The 20,609-nt window shown below is 41.5% G+C and overlaps 1 protein-coding gene across 1 annotated transcript; it reads right to left on the minus strand.

Moving 5' to 3' along the window:
• Positions 1–715: 715 nt before the first annotated feature.
• Positions 716–13,938, minus strand: ENC1 (ectodermal-neural cortex 1). The gene is made up of 3 exons (XM_053932582.1): positions 13,688–13,938; positions 7,280–9,093; positions 716–3,869 (listed from the first exon to the last, which is right to left on the minus strand). The coding sequence occupies exon 2, from the start codon at positions 9,079–9,081 to the stop codon at positions 7,312–7,314; it is 1,770 nt and encodes a 589-aa protein (XP_053788557.1). The 5' UTR covers positions 9,082–9,093; positions 13,688–13,938; the 3' UTR covers positions 716–3,869; positions 7,280–7,311.
• Between the last annotated feature and the right edge of the window lie 6,671 nt (positions 13,939–20,609).

Below are 20,609 nucleotides of genomic sequence, written 5' to 3' on the forward strand. Positions count from 1 at the left end.
ATTGTTAATATTTTATTAATAAGAAGAATAAAAATAAAAAGTAATAGAGTAATAATAAAAAAAATAAAAAAAGTAATAGAGGTAATAATAGAGGTAATAGAGGTCATTTAGAAGATGTCAGAAGACTTGCTATTTTATATCTGGACAGTGTTCAGCAACACTTTCAGGCCAAACAGGTGCTAAGCCAATGTAGAAAATCAATAGTATTAAAATGGTATTTAAACAAACAAACAAACAAACAAAAAAACCCCAAAACTTAGAAAAACACGACCACAATGTACAGACAAAAATGTAAGTAAGATGAAAAGTTCAAAGAGTTTGACTATACACGTATATAGAATAATTGGAATGTTTTACATGCAACCAGGATTTTCTGACTTGGGAATAATTAGAAAGGATTCAAAATGCCTAATTCCACTTCCAGGTGGTATCAGGCACTAACTAAACTGTACTGCAAGCACAAACAAACTTGCATTTCCTGTTCTTAAACGTTTTGAGGCTCTCCAAGTTTTAACTGCTGAACTTAGAGATAGAGATCACAGTAAGAGTAGCAGAAGAGAACAAAGGGAAGGAAAGCGCAGCTGAAGCAGAAGCTTAAACCAAAGCACTTAATTGCATGTTGCTGATGTGCTTCTTTTAAGAGGACATAAAAAAGGGCATTATAAAGGATTCAAAGCATTTAGTGGTGAGGAAAGAGAGAAGGATGAGACAACACTTCAAATAAAAATTCCATGAAAAGGAAACATCTAATAATTTATTGACCTTCAGTTTCACATTGTGAAAAAAGTGAATTTTACAAAATCTTAAGACATAGTAGCAAACAACATAGACAATTTTACTTCTTCACTTGCAGTTTTCTTTTAGCACATGAACCACATCTTCAATGGCCAGGAATGGAAACTATTCTGTTCTAATCACTCTTATTCAGACAGGTGTCAGACATACAGAAAAGGGGCTGCACAATTTCACCAGAAGAGGAAGGCTGTCCTTTGTTATGTGTTTCTACAGTAACCAGCCTGCAAAAAGAGAGGAACCTTCCTATCTTATGCCAGGGTTTTTGTGTGCACTCTGCTGTGAACTGCTTCTAAGTCTGGGGTGTTTCGCAGGGCTAAAATTGTCAAGTAGTCAGCCAGGATTCCCACAATTCATAGGGCAAGAGCCTCATGTAGTCCCTGCAGAGCCAGAGGCCCACCCTGACTTCAGTTTCCTTCGGCCTACACACAGGAATTAATTGAGGACTTGAAAGCACACCACAAGTTTGCAAACAGCTGCAGAAAATTCATCCCACTTTGGGAAGCTGAACATCCCACTTTTTGTAGCTGTCCTACAAAACAGATTTCATAAGCTAAACAATGATGAAAGGCAGCTTCACCTCTGGACTCTGATCAGCTAGACAGAGAACACATATCTCAAAGCTACATGCCCTTATTCAAACACAGGGGCCCCTGGGGACCCAGTTCTTTATTTCCTGGTACCTTATGTAATTGCTAGTGCCTGGGTAGAGGACATGCAAAACACAGGAAGTCTGATTTTATGGCTCCCTTCACTCCTGAGAGTGATCCACAAGATGAAAGGCCAATAAAACTTCAAGGCTGTTTGCTTCAGCATGGCAACCTGTGCAGGTACAGGGATATAGAAAGGAGACCTATCCTAATCTTGTTTTCTTATTGCTAAAGGTTGTCTAAGGGGGGGCAAGGGTAGAGAGGCTGTGGGTTTAAATACTTTTTTAATCTACCACTTCAATGAATCAGTTTCATCAGTGGAACTATAATTTTATCACATCTAGCTTGAACTCACCCTTTTAAAAACTGCAAATGACTGCTTATTAATCAATGTTCCCTCAGTATTCATGGAACTCCAAATACTTTATTTCTGAAATGTAAAGAGTCTACTCCAAACAGCAAATCAAATGTAAGGCAGCGCATACAAACTTCCAGTGACCAATGTAAACACTTTCAGATGACAAAACTTTCACAAATACAGCTACATCACTTTCACACAGAGAAAGGCAAGCATCACAAACTTGAGTATTTTTGTTTTGCATGCACACATGCAGCTGTTTACTTATACCACAGCACACACCAACCATGTTACACCGTGAATATGTCAGTTTAAGAGGGCTCCAGAAATATTTAAGAAAAAACACAGTACAATACAAGCTTCATTACAGGATCTGGTAAAGAAAGTACCTGTGAAACACAAGCTTCTGAAATTCCTAAGAAAAAGAGTAGCTTCATCTCTGTCCAAAGACCGGAATAATAAGAAACAATTTTATTTAAAAATCAAAGTTTGGTTTCTCAGGATTCTCTGAGGCTTCTGAGCAACCAAGTGATTAAAGACACACCTGGATAACAAAAATAAAAAGCAGCAGAGTTTGAGGGCTTTTTTTTTTTTTTTTTTTTAGATAAGAGGTTTGAAATTAATTTTCTATCCCCATAAGAATTTTTCTAGAGCACTTGGGTCTTTGACATCTGGCCACTCAGATTATCTGAAATCCAGATGGATGAGGCAATCCAGTCAGTGCAAAATTGATGCTCTTTCTTCTTCTTTTTTTTTTTTTTTTAAGACTTCATCATTAACCTATGTTGAGGTTTTTGTTTTGTTTTTATTCTTGAATCACCATTCTCCACTCCTTCAGGACAATGTGGCTATATTGTAGGTAACCCTCCTCCAACCTAATAAATAAATAAATAAGTTTGGACAATGACTTCATCTGGGCTTGGTATCCAGAAGCTCTTCCACAGTATTTGCGTTGCAATCAGGAAGCTGCACAAAGCGAGTGTTGCAAGAGACTTTGGCTATTTCCAGGTTAGAAATTGAAAGGCATGACCAACAAATGAAATGTTGCAAGGACACCATCTACAAGACACACCACATGCAACCTTGAGGAGCTGAGGAGCTGGTGGCCTGAGAAAGTGACCTCCATGGCTTCTTCCTTTAGTACGTGTGTGATTTAAAATCCTGTCTTGTAATCCTTCCATTTCCGACTGGGAAGCCACTCCTCCCTTCCATCTCCAACTGTTACCCAATAGTTTTCTTTCTTTGTGCAGCAGAGCAAGTCAGCAATCACACTATGTGCAAAACATACAATTCATACAAGCCCTTGCAACATGAAGACAATTGCAGGCATTGTTTCACCATGCAAACACTGAACAATAAATAACTATATCTACAACAACATAATAGGAAAGGGACAGACTGAATTATAAATACAGGGAAGAACAGGAACAATGAGCATTTTGGGGATGTTATGTTTGTTCCCCACTGTTGCAAAAACATTTCACCACTGGACTGGTCCTTATGAAGCAGATCACTTACTGCACACAGGACAATGCAACATAGGGTGTAACAGATGCTGTAGGCACTGCCCACAGGCAAGCACACTCCAGTCAGCAGAGTTCAGCAGCAATGCTGCTGTATCTTCATTCACAGCAGCATCTTGCTGCTTCAGACCTGGCATGCTGCCTCTACAGCTGGTGCTGGCACTTCAAACCACCACAAAGAGAGGTGACAACCATTTCAAATTTCACATAAAAACAGTGGGGTCCATGGAAATCAAGTGATGTGTGGTGCACAGCTAAGAGGAGTTCTGTCTCTGCTTTTTTCTTCTTTGAAGGACTGATTAACATGGGCATTAATCCACAATTACTAGCAAAAGGACCAGATCAGAGGTTTGTCCATTCATATTTAAACCACGTGTTGAAGCACTGAAGACAGGAGTTTCTTCTCCCATTCCTTCATGTCTAGGTTGGATAATTTACAAGGTGCAGATGATTTTCTTCAAATCCAAGAAATGTTGAATGATTTTTCTTCATAAAAACTTCTCCAGATCTGAGGTTCCAATTCTCTTCTCCAAATAAAGGAGTAAACTAAAAGCATGGGAAGAGGTGGAAGGAAAGGATAGAGAAATGACTTAAAAGGTTTTGCTGCAACAATATACCATAAGGTTTTTGTTAGATGTCAAAGAAAATCTAAAAGCTAGGCTTAGGATACAACCCAGCTGGATGGGCTTCCCTGCCCACCCTGAACCTCAAGGTTCTTGTGCAATACCCAACTATTAATACATAAATGAGTCAAGAACATAATTATTTAGGGTGAGATTCTGACTTATTATTCTAGTAACATTATTCTGCAAACCATCATATTGACTACAAAAAGACTGACTAATATTTTGGTTATAAATTCAGTCACTTGAAACCTAAATCAAAGTGGCCTGATACACTTCAAAGTGATAGACTATGTATCCTGCATACTTCCACATTTTTATGTTCCCCGAAAAGCTTACAAATTTGTGGACTTGTTTTAAGCAAACAACATTTTGTAACTTCTCTTTCACAAAAATCCACATGAACACTCAGTGCAGAGTATTTTCTATACCTCAGCCAAAACAAACCTGGTTGGAGCAAAGCAGAAGGGAAGCTGAAGGTGTCTTGCCCCAGTACCTCTATTCACCTTAACAAATTCTGAATTGAATTTACTAACAGAGAGGGCCATAAAATTCCCTTACTTAAAATGCATCTACTCTTCATTTAAGCAGAATTCTGCTTAATTTCTTTTTAAACAGCAATATACCATCCATCAATAAATTCATCCTAGAGTCCTTTATAAAATCAATTATTCGATGAGAAACTCAGCCTCTGGATGCTGAGATTGTGTTTGCTTTTTCACTGTGAAGCTGTATCAAAATTCCAGCTTCCAAACCATAATCAGTTCATGACAATAATTCCTGACAGCACTGCTAGAATTTTAGAAGGCAAATACTACTTCATTACAATGCAATTGAGCCATAGTGCACTCACAGATCTTTTGAACACACCACATCTCTCTCAGGCTGTGATGTCTAAGAACAACAGAGAACATTCACAGGAAACAACTCAGCCTACATAACAGTCCATAGTGTTTTTGCAAGAGTGGGCAATTTCTTTTATGTCTAAAAAAATGGTCCAGCCAGTGTTGATTAGTCTTTTCTAGGCATTCTTCAGTATAGCATGACATTCTTCCCATCAAAACAGACTATCAACATTCATGTTGAAACAGTGTTTCTTGTCATGGGATGAACTTAAAAAAAAAAGCTATAAATAATTTCAAAACAGAGGGGAAAAAACCCGACCCAGAACTCCCAAGTTTGAGGAACAAGACAAAGCAGACTTAAGTCTTCCTAAAAGTTGTCAGATTGAGGCCACACAGCACCATGAAAACAGAGTAATCACAAGTAATTTCCTTTTTGGCCCTCCCACCCAGTGATAAAGCAGCAGGAGTCAGTAGGAAAAAAAAACAACCTACTTGCTGGATGAGCACACAGCACCGGAGAGATTTCAGACTACAGCTACATTCAGTTATCTTGTGTGCTAGTTAAGCCAGATATCTGGTGTGTTAGTGAAGATAAAATAATGGCTTTTAACAAGATACTGCAGAGTAAAGGAAAGCTTTTTGCACCGTTATATTCGGAGAACTCTTTTTCAAAAGAAAACACTCCCTCATGCACTGTAAACTCCAGAACATTTAAGTGAGACTCAGAAGAGTAAGTCAATATTTTTCTTGGCACAGACCTGAGTTCAGGCATTCAATACTGCTGTTCTGATAACATTGAGAACTGCATAAAGTCAGTAATAATACAAATTAACTGAAGATATTGAGATACAGTTCCCAGCTAAGGAGGAAGCTGACACACAGAAATGAGGGCTTCCATTTGCTGTTGGGGAGCAATTATGGCCAGTAACCAGGACCTGGTAAGTCTCTAGTTTGCTCTGCTTTCCAAAGAAAAGTCTGGAAAAACAAAGTGGCCAGAGGGCAGAGTGTTTTCAAGGCAAACAACTACCTGAGAGCAGAGCATCATGGCACAACACTGCCCAGTTTCACAGGAGATTTCAAAGCTGAGCTCTGGCTTTGCATGGGCCCAACCTTGTATTCTTTACTCAATCAAAACTCCCAGTCAACCAAAAGACAACTACAGGAGTAACTGTCTGCCCTATCTACACTGACTGCTTCAAAAACCTTTGGGGTTTGCATTTACTGCAAGAGTTAGACAGACTGCTGCAAAAAAACACCAAAAAACCTCCCCAGTGATCTGTCCCAAACAGAAGAAACTAGAGAAGTCTTTACACACAAGTTCTTCCCATATTCTGGAGAACCTCTTCAATCTGAACTTTTAGGTAACCCAGAGCCACATGAGTAGCTTGTTTAATTACTGCAACTCTATTTATTTGCCTTTTTCTTATAAGCTGCCTGTCTTCATGGGTACAATATACACTGCTCAAATCCAAAAAGAAGCCACCATTCACAGGGCATTGATTATTTAGGATCAAGGAGATCACTCTATTTATTTGGCTGGCAGTAACTGATTTTGTACTAAAGCCACAAGGAGGAAATGGGGAATAAAAGCAACACAACACAAATGGAAGTCTGCCAGGTTTGTTGCAAAATACACAGATTAAGAGCAAAAATCTTCTCCCCTCCTCCCAAAAGTAAGAAATGCACAACAACCCATCAAGCAAGACCAAATTCAGACTTGCTTGTGAGAAGATACAATGCTGAAGTTGCATCTGGTAAGAACCTGGCCCATTATGTATAATTAAATTGTTTTGGAACATTGTGTGCTATAGACTAGTAATTATTTCAGGCTGCAATATTAATTACATATCTTCCTGACACTATACCTAGTTCATCATATATAAGCATAAGTATGGAGAAAATGCAACCCTAGTCCATGAAGATGCAACCACGCTTTCTAGCTGAGATTGAAAATTAGGCCTGAACTCCTTGTAAAACACCTATCATAAGACAGCAGCTTTCTCTAAAGGCTGTCTGCACTGTCTGCATGAAAATCGAAGTGAATTCACTATCAGGCTTCAGATCAGAATTTACTGTATCTTTTTCAGGTATTGCTACAGGATGCAGAGTGACCTAGTCTCAGTCATCAGACAAATGGCAGTGGAACCTTTGTTTAGCATGCATTTAATACTTAAGAGCCAGAGTCAATTTTCAAAAGATTACCTGCATTTCCACACAAGTTGAAAATGTTATTTTTCTCAGTCCTTTACATCTAAATCATATAGGAAAAAGCCTTGTAAAGGCCAGTGCAAGATACGTGGTAAACTCCTTCCAAGATCTGGTGTTGTCACAGACGCGCTGCCTGGCTGACAACAGCCTGTGAACATATGTGTCTCAGGTGATCCAGATGTAAAATTGCATCAAATAGACTAACGCCTCCTCAGAGCTGCTGCTGAAAAGGTTTTTGAAAAGCATTATTACACTGAAATTTAAAGGTGTTATTTCTTACCTGATAACTTGTAATTGCCAACATATACACAATTAGGAGGGGAGGTGCTTCCATGTGCTGACAAATGCCGTGGGTATTAATGAATAGGGCACAGTTGTTATGCTGTTCCATACATCTAATGTGGGATCATAGCAGTCCAATGTTTTGCACCTCTGAATGCCAAAGTAGCCTCCAACCACATACAATTTGTTTCCAGATGCTACTGCATGGCAGCTCATTCGCTTTGCTGTCACATCTCCCACCTTAGTCCACTGGTATGCCTCACTGTTGAATTTATAAGCAGAGCATGCAGAGAATTCAGTATCTCCACCCATAATAAAAATCTGATTTCCCAGAACAGCTGCAGCCGTGTAGCGCCAGGGCTGGGGGCAGGTGGCTGGTACAGTCCATCTGTTTTCACACTGATCATAGCACTGGACTTTGGGCAGCTTGTCATGGCTAACGCTGGTACCACCAAAAGCAAACAGCTTCAGCTTCGCACTGACTACAGCTGCATTGCTTACTCCCTCTCGTAGTGGGGCAACCATGGTCCATTTGTTGGTCACGGGGTCATACTGTTCTACTTGCTTTAGGGATACTGAAGGGGAAGCTGGAAGGCAACCAGTTGCTGCAGTGTGCCCGCCTACTACATACAAACAGTGCTTAAGTTCAGCAGAGCCGTGGCCAAACCTAGCTACCAGCATGGGAGCAGCCTTCGACCATTCCTCATGAAGGGTGTCATACACCCAAACGTCTTTGGAGACTCCATTTTCTGATCCTCGTCCCCCAGTGATATACACTTTGCAGCCTATGGCACAAGCACTGAATTCTTTCCGTGGGCTTGGAATGTCAGCTTTTGGAATGATCTCCTTTGCCTTTTGATCTACCAAATACAGCTTGTCACACATAAAGGTTTGGCCACCCAAAAGAAAAAGTGAATGGCCAGTTTTTCGGGGTCTGGCACACAGGCTGGTGACCACTCCATCATTCTGTAAGATCTTCAACTTGCATCTTATTGATTCTTCTACAATTTCCTTGCTTTTCCTTTGCTTGGTGATAAGTTCTTCCATGGCCACATTCTCCATAAGGTATATGGCTGGCAGGAGGGCCAGTCTCACTGTCTGCAGTAGCTCTGGCAGGTAACAGTGACGCTTACTCAGGTCATAGTTGACCCAGTTGATAGCTGATTCATATACTAGCCTTTCATCTTCAGTTTCTAATTCTTCACTGGAAAGGAGTTGCACTACCATGTCTTTTGGCAGCTGGAGGAAGTCTTCACTTTTACTGATACTCTGGAAGTTGCTAAGGCACATCCTCCAAGAGAGCTCATACAGCTTGGTACACTGATGAGCATCTGACAGCAGCAGCATACCAAGACAGTTGGTGGGATGAAGGTTTTTCTCTAGAAACTCTGCACAAGCATCTCTAATGTCCTGAAACTCCAACATGTCACCAGCCTCCAGCAGTGACTCTGCATTTTCCTCATTGATGATAACTCTGGAGGAATATGCATAGTCCAGAAGAAGCTCCAGAACTTCTGGGTGAATAGAATTGTGAAAGTTGACTTCACTGTCCTGGCTCTCTTTCAGTCCTCCACTGAACATTGCTTCAAAATAGCGGCTACAAGCAGCTAGAACTGCTCTGTGGCAGGGGAATGACCTGTTTCCAGCATGGAGAAGTACATCTGTAAAGAGACACTGCTGACGCAGGAGGTTTAGATGAGTAAGGACACTATCAGCATAGGATGACTTGTGGAACAAGTATATGTTTATGGAGCCAGTACTGGCCCTAGACTTGCGATTTTCATGCATGCTGACCGACATTTTCTTTCACACCTATAAGCAAAGAAAAAAATTAAAATAAATAGAAGTCAAAATCATTATTAGTTTTACATATCGAATAGTGTGTCTATTATTCACTATAGGATGGGGGAGAAAAAGCCTTAATTTACAGCTGAGTGGACAGAGGATTACATCTCTCTTTGGCATGCATTTATTTTTTTGTAAGCTGAGATTCATAAATGACATAGTCTAAATTTGTTGCCCAAGAGCAGGTTTATCTTGGGAAACCTGATCTCCAACTTTCATAGCAATACAGTGAGCAAGTAAGTTGGAGAAAGAAAATTAACCAGGACTGATTTTCTCACCCTTCCCCAACCTAGACCAGCTGATTCATTACATACATACACATGCACATGCTTGAAACATTCTCCTGTACTGAATCATAGCAGGAAGAGCTACTAGACAGAATACCTAAGGAATGTCAAAAGCTGCATAGAGAACAAAAACCTACTAATCCCATTAGGAAGCTTCCCTTTGGTATAGTGATTCCATATGCAACAACACAAAATGAAAAAAAAAAAAAAAAAAAAAAACCCTAACTTTAAAATAAAACCCTGGTATCATACATTCACACTTGTGTAACTGTAAAAAAAAAATATGATTAGTAAAGTCTACAGATGCCATCCTTATTCCACAGAATTCAGTGTCTGCTTGTTATAGTGGTATAGCATATACCTAGGCAGGGTCAGCAGAAAAACATGTTTTGACCACCAGCTGAAGTCACTGAGACACTGCCTCTGAAGTCACCTAGAGAGTCAGGTCCTCAGAGCTTAAGCCATTGTTCATTCTGAACATTTGAGGAGGCATAAAACTATCCTATCCTGCCCTATTACTAACAAACAAAACCCTACCCAGATCCTGTTTAGAGGTGAATGTTACTGTTACCTGCCATGATATGCAGGTCTACGTATAATTACAGCAAATTTCCAGATTTAACTAAGAGTCAAATCAGAATAGTATGGAGTATAGGGTAAGGGAGGAATATTGGCAGTGATACAAAGCTAATGGCCAAAAAGCCACAGTGCAAATAGTAGGAGATGAAACAAAGAACTCAGTGCAAGCTGTGGCTGTGACTGGTACTGTAATAATCTCACTTCTCTCTCTTCAAACTGCAGAGAACACTTCGTGAAAGCCAAGAACCAAACTTGACTAATTATTATGCTATTTGCATGTCCAGAGTACCTTTTACTGCACTTTCAAATAAAGAACTGGCAAAAGGTCTACCTGGAAAGCATGAAATGTCCTAAGTCAGAGCACCAGGGGGTACTTGTAAAAGTTTTTAATGTGGATATACTTTGCTCTCACACAAACATTTCTGTATACTTGAGCATCTTTAAGCAGTATTGAATTGCAGAATTTCATTCCCACATTTCATGCTTCAAGATAATACAAGAGCTTTACAAGCCTCAAAAACAGCATTTTTAATATATGTATTTTTCTAGATTCATATGACCAAAAACATTGAGAAAATCAAAACCTCACATTTAATTCGGATAGCAGACTCCGTTTCAGAACACACAATCTGTCTATATGGAATATGCAACACCTGCAGTCTAGCTGCAGCACAGCCAGTACCACCCTGCTCACTATCTGTGCTAATGTAATTGATTCACCATATTGTACAACAGCAAGTCTCTGTTACACCTTTCCCTTCAGTTACAGCAAAAAAAAGCCCTTAAACCCAACTTAAAGTGAAGAATAGAGAGACATCTTACCGTAAAACTACTATAGCCCACTTTCTTTAATATGAAACACAATTTGCCCTATGAAACTTAACTGGGATTGAAAATAGCAAGCAACACTGCCCAATATATGGTGCACAATCCAAAGTCCTCCAAAACAGAGAAGAGTCCTACACATCAGTGCTACAAGGCAGAGTATCTGTCTCACCCTACCATTTTCTAAGCAAAAGCTTAGAAAGGGATCATACCAGTGCTCCCTAGACCAATGCACTAAGCACAGAACAACTTAAGGCAGCTGGTATGTCTTCAAAATACAAACTCTTACAAAAAAAATTAATGACCTTTAATGAAGTTGTATTGTCTGGCAAAAAAAAAAAAAAAAAAAACAACCCAGATGGCATTTGAGGATCTTGAGCACTAATCTCAGGCTAAAATAATCCACTTAACCTATAGCCAAAAATAAGATACTGACCATTTACAAGTTGAAATCTCCTGGAACTGAAGGATTACAGAAAGGTCATGGCCTGAAATACTAGTATACAAGCAGTTTGATGACACAAACAAGCAGCTGAACACTTTACTGTTAAATTTTTCAAACTTTTCCAGGCACTTTATTGTCTTAAATACTGTTATGATGCAAGGCACAGTATTCACTGGATCTCTACAGGCAGGTTTTCCTCACACAGAGGACTTACTCTTTCAAGGTTCCTCACCAGGGAGCAGGATGGGAGCTAAACACCCATCAGAGACAACAGAATAACCAGTATCTGAATATGCTCACTGCCCCCCACACTCCATTCCAGTTAACTGAATGTGAGTGTATACATCACAGTCTAGGCATGTCAGGATCTCTATGAAAACACAGGTTCTCTTCTTTGCCCCCGCATATTGCGCGAATTCAGAGTTTACTGAAAACTTTCTTTCATCATGCACACAGGATTCAGGAATAGGGCAGGTAAAGTTCACATCAGAGGCTGCAGATATAGGGATTTAGATCTTTCACCAGGCTCTGTACTCCCATGAACGCTTGTTCAGCACCATTCAGAATGAGTCCATAACCACAACAAAATAGAGGCAAACATAAAAAACCACCCTGCAGTCATGCATACAGTGGAAGCTAGTGAACTACAGACCACATGCAGAAGGGAGGAACAGATCACTCACTGTCTGTTACCCAAAGCCCACCCACAGCCAGGGTAACAAATACTACTGTAAAATAAAAAAAGCCAAAAATTTGTATAAAAACCCCTCCAAAACAGCTACTGAATAAGGCACTCAGCATTTCACCCTACTAAAACAGAAGACTTAAGTCTCTTGGTGAGAAGTAGATTCCACATATGCTGGTCTTGAACTGTGCCTGTAAGATTGCCTTTATCATCACAATGTCATCTATTGAGAGGAATTCAAAATATGTCAATTCACATTTAAGATAAGCTAACATATTTCCTCAAATAGAACAAAGATACATATCTATACACATCTTTTTCCTCCGGTGCCGTGCAGAGATGAGTTTGCACATGGACTAGCTGAACAAACACCCTTAGAAGCAAGCATCCATCACTCACTAACAGGCAGTGTTTCTGTAGATTACCTGAGTCTCTGTAAATTAGGTCCATTCAGAATCTTGGAAGAATACTAAAATGCAAAAATGACATTTCCAATTTCTCCGCTTGGTGTTGGAAATTATGCAAGCCTCAAATACTTCAGGAGAGGTAATCTACTGTCAGTGATCAAGTGCTCATCTTGAATAATATTAGTCAATTCCCTTTAGACTTTTATTTCCTTAGAAATAGTATTTGTATGTAAAAGACAAGAAGTGGTCGGTAAATTACAGATATAGATTTTATCTAGAAACAGAGGTCGAACCAAGACTTTGATTTATAATTACACTTCAACAGGCTACTTGCAACAGCAGCCCAGTAGTAAACACTACTTTAAGACTAAACAACAGGCTCCTTGTCCTACTTAACAGCTCTATAGCATGCAGGTCTCAGCTTAAATCAAATGAAAAATTAAGTATTTTCAAATTACTGATATATCCCTGATGCACGCTTATTTTAATACGAAAGTGGTGGTTGTGTTTTTCTTTAGAATCAGTGAAACAGCTGAAAGAGGAAATCTACTAATCATCCCATCGCTTTCAATTGCTAAACCTGCACCGATGTGTGAGGCATTGTGTGCCTCAGTGTGGCAGAGGCAAACCGTTTCACTGCCTAAAGTCTTCAGACTCACTGGCTGCCTAGGACCTGCAGCGAGACAGAAAGCAGAACACGCTGCTAGGAATGCACTCCAGCTCACCACATGCAAACAAAGAAACGCAACTCTAAATTCCCCTCGGTTTGCCCCATCAAAACGCCTAAATAACTCCGTCTCTAAGAAGAAACTAAAAGAGCTTCTTCCCAGACTGTTATAAAAACCAGTGCGAGAAGCTAAAATGCATTTAGTTTGCTTTATAGAGCAATAACCACGTGCAAAAGTTTCTCTACCGGCGCAGGGAGAGCAGCGCCGCAGCCAGCTCGGGGAGCAGCGAGGCGCTCGCTCATTCCCTGCCCTGCCTCACGCCCGCTGAGGGATGCTCCGGACCGCCCAGGGCACCAAGCAGGAAAGCCGAAGCCCAACAGGGAGGCTAGCAGCCTCCGTAACAAGAGCCCACGCTTTTCAAGTGCAGCCGAGTACAGGAGATAGCAAACCACCGCGAATGCCGACCCCCCCGGTGCTCCGTTGGTACCCGGCGTTCCGGACAGGGCGGAGGAAAGCCGGCTTCCGCCTGTGCCGGGGACCAACAAGGCAGCCCGGCTCCAGCCGGAGAAGCACCGCCGGCAGCGCGGCGGCAGCTCTGCCCCGCCGCTACCCTCCCGCCTCCCCTCTGTGCCGGGCGCTGCACCGGGCCAGCGACACCAACTTACAGCAGCGGCTCCCGGGCAAGCGCGGAGGTCCCTGGGCGACGCAGCGCCGCGCATGGGAGAGGAGCTGGGCTGTGCCGGTTCGGCGGTGCCGCGGAGATGCGGCGGGCGAGCAGCAGTGTCGGGAGCCGCGCAGCACCGGGCGGAGGTGGTGCCGCTGGCGGGAGGCGGGTCACGGAAGGAGGGCGGGAGCTAGGGAAGAGGGACGGAAGAAAGGGAAAGAGCGGCAGCTGCTACTGCTGGCACGCCGACCACAAGCTCTGCCCCAGCGGCGGAGCGGAGAAGGGGTATATGGGCTGGGGGGGGGGGGGGGGGCGGGGGGAGGCTTTATGCAAAGCCTGTGAGTGACAGGCAGGGGAGGGACGGCAGGACGAGGGCGCCACGCTTGCAGTTGCTGTCCCGGCTAACGGCAGGGAAGGTGTAGTGGGTTTCTCGTGTCGCCCTGAACGGGGGCTTCAGGATAGCCTCTTCTTCCTGCGTTGCCTACCCTGCCCCACACCCGACTGGGACGGCGCGAGGGCCCCGCGGGGCCAGGCGGAGCAGCCTCGCGCTGTACGAGCTCCTGCCCCGCGCTCCGAGTGAACGAGCGGAGCGCCCCGCCGCGCAGACACCGAAATAGCTGTGCGGGATGAGGAGAACCGCGCGGACGGGACGGGTGCCGGTCCCCGTGGCGTGTCCCGTTGGGTGGCGAAGACCGAGCAAGGCATGCGGTGGGAAACTCCTCCTCCTCGCCCTGGGACCGGCCGGGAGGCGCGAAGGAGCCCGGGCAGGGCAGGCTCCGAGGCCGCCGCCGGGCGCTGCTGCTGCCGCGATGGGGCGGTGCCGCGGAGCTACCGCGGGCCGTGCGGCCACTGCGCTCTCGGGCGGCCTTCGCAGAGCTGGCTTTTCATAACTGCCCAGTGGAGTGCTCCCGCAGTACAAAGGGGAGCCTGGCTTTAATTATTTCCCAATTAACAAAGTATGTGAAAAACGCATTTGTGCAAAAGGCCGATTTCAACACTTAACATCTTCTAGACATGACAACAGTGTTTACATAATGGTATTGTGTGGCTCTGTACAAGAAAAACATAAGGTACCATGCTAAACATTGCACATATTGCTAGTTTACTATTTGCTAATATCACTTAAAGCAATGGTATTAGTCTAAAGAGGCTTTAAGGAAGATAAGAACAATTATACCAGCAGGAAGCTTCTTTTTTTGAATATAATAGTTTGGAGAATTTGCTCATTCTTCATAATGAAATGTCACCCAAACTCCTCCTGTTGAAAAAAAAGAATGCCCTGCAAGCAATTTGCTAACTTGCAGAGCATTATTTATATTTGTGTTGCTGGACTCCAGAATCTGCAGATTAGCACACACTTAATGTACAGCAGGACACATATGTAATTCTAGACATCCTGTGGGCATATGCAAGCCTGGAGAGCATAGCTGAACAGGGAGCAGATTAAAGAGTAATTTGTTTAATAGATTATTTCTTTTTACAATATTGTTTTATTACAACATGAAGGCTGCAGGTTGCATAGTCTAAAAATGTTGCACATCGTATGTAATAAAGAATGTTTCAGAGTTGCTTAGGTGTGAGAAGCTGTTGTAAATTGTAAGCAACCTTGCACAAGGGGTATTCACAGACACCAATGTTCACTTGAGTCATGTACCTGTAGAGGATTTTGGATTAGATTGTAAATGTTCAATCTTTCTTGCACATGGTATTGTCCATGTTATGAGTCCAGGTTTTCCTTTTATCGTAACATAACCATAAAATGCCTTGATCCTATTTTCCCACATTTCCCCCCAAGTAAACCTGAAGAGATTCCACCCAAATCCTGTCCATTATGGTGAATCTTCCACAATCTGGTGTCAGAAAGTCAGATTATCTCAATGTCCTGGGGTGACTTTATGATGCCCGTATCCCCATTCTTCTCTTTAGCCCAGAAATAAGTTTTGCACCTTTAAGACAGGTTCCAAGATTGAAGCGGGGAGAGAAGAAGCACGGAGTTTGATATCACAATCTGCACTTGCTCCTCTGCATCCTTCTCCTGGACTGTGTTGTCTGCAGACAGGCAGTGGGACAGAGCTCTCCTCTGCTTTTTAGTTAGTTTTTAGCTAGCTGAGGCAGAGAAGTTCCCTAGACCGTGGTTTCTCTTTTTCTTGGAACTGTTTAAACCTGCTCTGGACTGAACACCCAGAAGAGCAGCAGCAGCCCACACCTGTGGCCCAGCGGGCTGGGCCTGGGCCGCGGCATTTCCAGCGCTGGAGGGACTGATCAGAGACTGAGTGAGCTGAGCTACAGCCTACTAAGGGGACTTTCTGAGTTTGTCAGTCAGAAGTCTTCAGATTGGCCAGAGGTTTTATTTCTAATATTGTCCACTTTTTGTGCAGGTGAATGCTTTGCCTGTAAAATAAACAGATTTTTTCCACTTTTCTCCAATGAAATCTTTTCCCAAACCGGTTGGAAGAGGGGCCACTTGGATTTGCTTTCTAGAGGGACCTCAATTCAGAGGTTTCCTCCAAAATTTGCCCTAAACCAGGACACTCATTCTATGCAATTAAAAACACAGGGACACATTACTTCATACAGTCTTAGGACAAACTTTGAACAGGCATAGTTATCACTATGGGTGATAAACTAAAACGATAGGATAATGTTACCTATCTATTGCTTAGCAACATCTGAACTACAGCTGTAAGCAATGGTCAGTAAAAAACGAGATTCCACATGGGGGGACAACATACGGGGATTTATGTGGATGCCCAGAGCATGCAGATTTGGGCAGTACTCTTTATTAAAAAAAATGGGGCAATAATCCTGTAAGCAAATGACCAGATGAAGTACTGATCTTCCTTTTTTTTCATGAAATGAGCAACCTCTTGAAGTTAATCAGGGCAGAATGATTGGATGAAGCTTTAAGTCATCTGTTGGGGAAACAAGTACACAGCCAGACAGATCCTTCTGTGTGTGTAAAGCAGTGGTATTGGTGAGAGCAGGGAGAGAATGAGGAGAAAAAGGAACTCCACAGTCCATGCTTACAAACCACAGCAGTAATTCTTTTGGATGTGCTCAGATGAGCTCTTATTTATGCTTAACACCTGAAGTGTTTCTTCTCCTTTCTGCACAGGAGTTAGAAGTCGATAGGTTTGTCTGAATACAGCTTATAGCATAGTTAGAATAAGAATGCTTATTTTGCTAGCATGGAAAAAACACTCAAAAAATAAACTGCGTCCAAGCAAATCTTTGGCCTGGTTTATGTCGGTCTGAGAACTAAGTCAGATCACAGTTAAGCAGTATTCTGGTTCAGCCAGTTTTGTAGATGGGCCAATCTGTATTTTGACATTGCTGAAAACAAAGCTGGCCTAGCCTATTCCAGGACATAGTTTAACATGCCCGCTGAACTAGTTGAAACATGTTTCTCCTAGTATAAGTATGCCAGGATGGATAGTATCTTTGCAGTGTTGCTAAATATCATGATTTTATCACAAATCAAAAGATAATTGGCCCTTTTCTCAAAGCCTCAGCTTCTAGAGTCATGTGAAATTGATAATCTCTTAGGGTTGGTTTTGTTGTTTGTTTGTTTCTTTCATTTTAATAAGAAGTCTGAAAGAATGAGTATGTCAATATAAACCCCTAAATATTTTCATTTTAATCTCTAGAATTAAGTGCCACATTTGACTCTGAAAACACTGGGGCAGGAAAATCTTCATAAATCCAGCTTGCTTGCTATGCAAAGAACATTGCAGTTTCAACTAAATTATTTCACCTTGCTCTTTATTTAAATTGGTTTGGCTTCTGTGTTGAGACAAGTTCTTGGAACCTTGAATGTATAGCAAACTTTATTATATGGCTTTATTGACACTTAAATGTTTTGCAGGCCTAACTATGTAGCTAAAAAAACTCACAGATTACCCTAGTAGCACCAGAAAGAGTTCTAACACTGGCAGAGCCGTACTGGTAATCCATTTACCAGAGCAGATTATTTCACTTAGGACATGGAAATATGTATCTTGTTTTGTTTTGTTAGTATCAACTGCATCTAAACTAGCAGGGTTTGCCAGTACAGCTATCTTGGCAAGCCTTTTAAATGCAAGCAGGCAATATGTGCCTGCAGCACAGTCTGAGATCTCCTTTTTAATGTTATTAAACAGCTGTGTCTTGGGCTTTTGCCTTGTTAGATTCTTTTTAACCACATTATTTTGTTCAACTGCTAAATAAACAGCATGGGGTTAAATGTATTAGTGTCATTTATCTTCTTTCTTTCCTAATTTACACTTTGAATGAATTAATTAGAATGATTTAATTAACAATATACAATAGCAGTACCAGTACCAGAGCTCTCCCAGGGGGATGGAGTCTGGAACACCCCTCAGTGACCCACACCTGCTTTTCTTATCATTTGCCTTTGATGTGCTTCTCCAGGCTGGCCTGCAAACAGAGATTTGTGTGGATACAGCACAATGCATTATAGTGCTTGTTTAGTCCTAGAGACATACTAAAAGTGTTTGGGGAGGTCAACATTCAGTATTTCTTAGCAGCAGTTTGTCCACCAGTTCCAGGGGTGAGAAATCCCTCTTTGTCCAGTTCTGCCTTTCTCATCTGTGTGTACGTTTGTTTTTCAAAAGGATTACATTAAGTCAGGCTGGCCCTTAGATGTCATTCCTTCATGTCATGACAGCTCAGACCAAAAATAAGAGAAAATACCTGCTGCTATCTAAACCAGCACCATGATGGGGCAAATATTGTTGTATGTGACACATAACTGCTCCTCTCCAAAGTATCAGTGTGATAAATTGTTATGAGATGTGAGTCTCTTGTCACTTTTAAAGTATATGAACACTAGCCCATTTGAGTTATGCCATCATATTATTGGAAAGAGACAGGAAAAGTCAGGCCTTGGTTTCCATTCCATGAATGTGTTTTGTACAAAAGATTTTCAGAAGGATCAATTTGGGTATAAATAACGTAATAAATATGAATAATGTCTAGAGTGAGAAAGCTTTCCTAATGAAATTTCTTAATTCTTAGGAGAAACCCTTGTAAAGCCTGACTATTGCATCTAGTCCAGAATCCATTACTTCCAGCAGTATGTACTTACAAAGATAAGTAGTATGGAGAGAAAAAAAAATGTCGCAAGACTCTAAGGAGAGGCTACTCCTCTTTCGTATGTAACTCCTCTACCCATCTTACCCTTTTCCATTTTGTCTTGCTCTCAAATTACTCCTCAAAGTCTCTGCCATAAGACTACTTTTATCTATTCCGTATTGTCTGTTCTCCTTCTTAACAAGAAAAGTGATTCCTGTTTATAGAAGACAATGATGATGATGACCCATTTTTGAGCAGGTTTGGTTAGTGAGGAGTTCCAATTATTACTGATATGCAAGCCCTTCCCAAAGATATGTGGATCAGCACAGGACTGGGAATACCACTGCAAAGGATGAATGGTTGCTGCCACTTCTGCCATCACCCGTGATGACATTTGGGAAAAGTCATATGTTCATTGTCAGGAGATTTCAATTCCCTGTGCATATCTTTGCTGGCTATTCCCATCTCTTAAGCGACTCCATACTGGGTCATTTTCTTGCCTTTCTACAGGAGCTATCTCCAGTAGTGCAGACTCCAGGTCGTGCAGCAGCTTCCTTTTCCTTCTCTCTTGCTAAGTAGCAGTGGCCCCCAGTGGTGACAGCTAAGCTGGCTCCTTATTTCAGGTTTTACCACGCTGCACTGAAAAGCCTCCATGCTATAACAACCTTGGCATAAGAATTTAGGAGTTTCCCACATCTTTCACTTCTGCAGAGACCAGGGGCCAGTTTCTTCTGACCACCCCTTTCCCCCCCTCGAACTGACCAACACTGATGAGGCTTTGAGAATAGGGGTATGTATTGTATTATTCTCTAAGATGTTTAGTCTTTAAGAAAGTACTGTATCACTTAAATGGATCACTTAATCTAGAGAGACCCCTAAATGATGGAGGCATTTTTCTTGTATTCGTCTTTTATGTTAGTATTAAAAGAAGGAAGACAAAAATGTATTCATTCAAACAATTGCTTTGGCATTTTAAGGACAGTAATGCACCCCTAAACAGCTATTTTTACATTGCTGACTAGCATTACACATTGAAACACAAGATATTTAAGGACTTTTAATACTAAAGGACTATTTAAGGACTTCATTTAATGTATTTAAGATGAGGATTTCTGACAAAGATTTTAGATGGAAATACATATACTCTTTTGGAGATGCAACTTCAACTCACTGAAGTCTGCACACACAGACATGTATGTCTCAAAACACAAAACCCCCAAAACATTTTACCTAGGGGACTTGTTTCATTGTTCCACTCATTAGATGATATTTTGCCCTTAAGTTAGAATGGAACGAACTTTTCACTTCTTCAGCCCTGCTGAAGAAGACAAGCCATATACAGATAGATGCCAGAGAAAAAGAAGGCAATGCATAGGGACTGAAATGCCCTCACTCTGTCTCATATTGAGAAAGCTTATCAGATTTATTCAGGTGAATAAGAGTAAACATAACAGAAAAACTTCTATTTTTCAGCACCCAGGACTCTGAGTTAATTTGTCCTTCTGGATATATGTATAGGTAGATCAGGATCTTATCTATAAGTGAAGATTTTTGGTCACCTGTCAATAGTCTATGCCTCAATGCTATTATCATCCACTGTACCAAACTAAAATGAGAGCAAACAAACCTCCTGTAGTCATGCTTTCCATTACCATATACCTAGATCTAAGTTCTCATGCCATGAGGTTATGGGAAGTGGTCCACAGAACCAAGGAAAACTGTAAAGTGTATATTGTTTCCAAATTTAAAAGTTTGATCATAAGAACACATAAGAAATTAGGAAGATTAACATGATTTTTGGATACCACTGCTTTAAGGAGAAGGAGACTACAGAATTCTTTGATTTTAGT

Source organism: Vidua chalybeata, chromosome Z, assembly GCF_026979565.1.
Source record: "Vidua chalybeata isolate OUT-0048 chromosome Z, bVidCha1 merged haplotype, whole genome shotgun sequence".
Taxonomy (NCBI): Eukaryota; Metazoa; Chordata; class Aves; order Passeriformes; family Viduidae; genus Vidua; species Vidua chalybeata.

Coding starts and splice junctions, on each gene's coding strand:
- ENC1 (XM_053932582.1), bottom strand. CDS start 9,081: ATGTCGGTCAGCATGCATGAAAATCGCAAGTCTAGGGCCAGTACTGGC.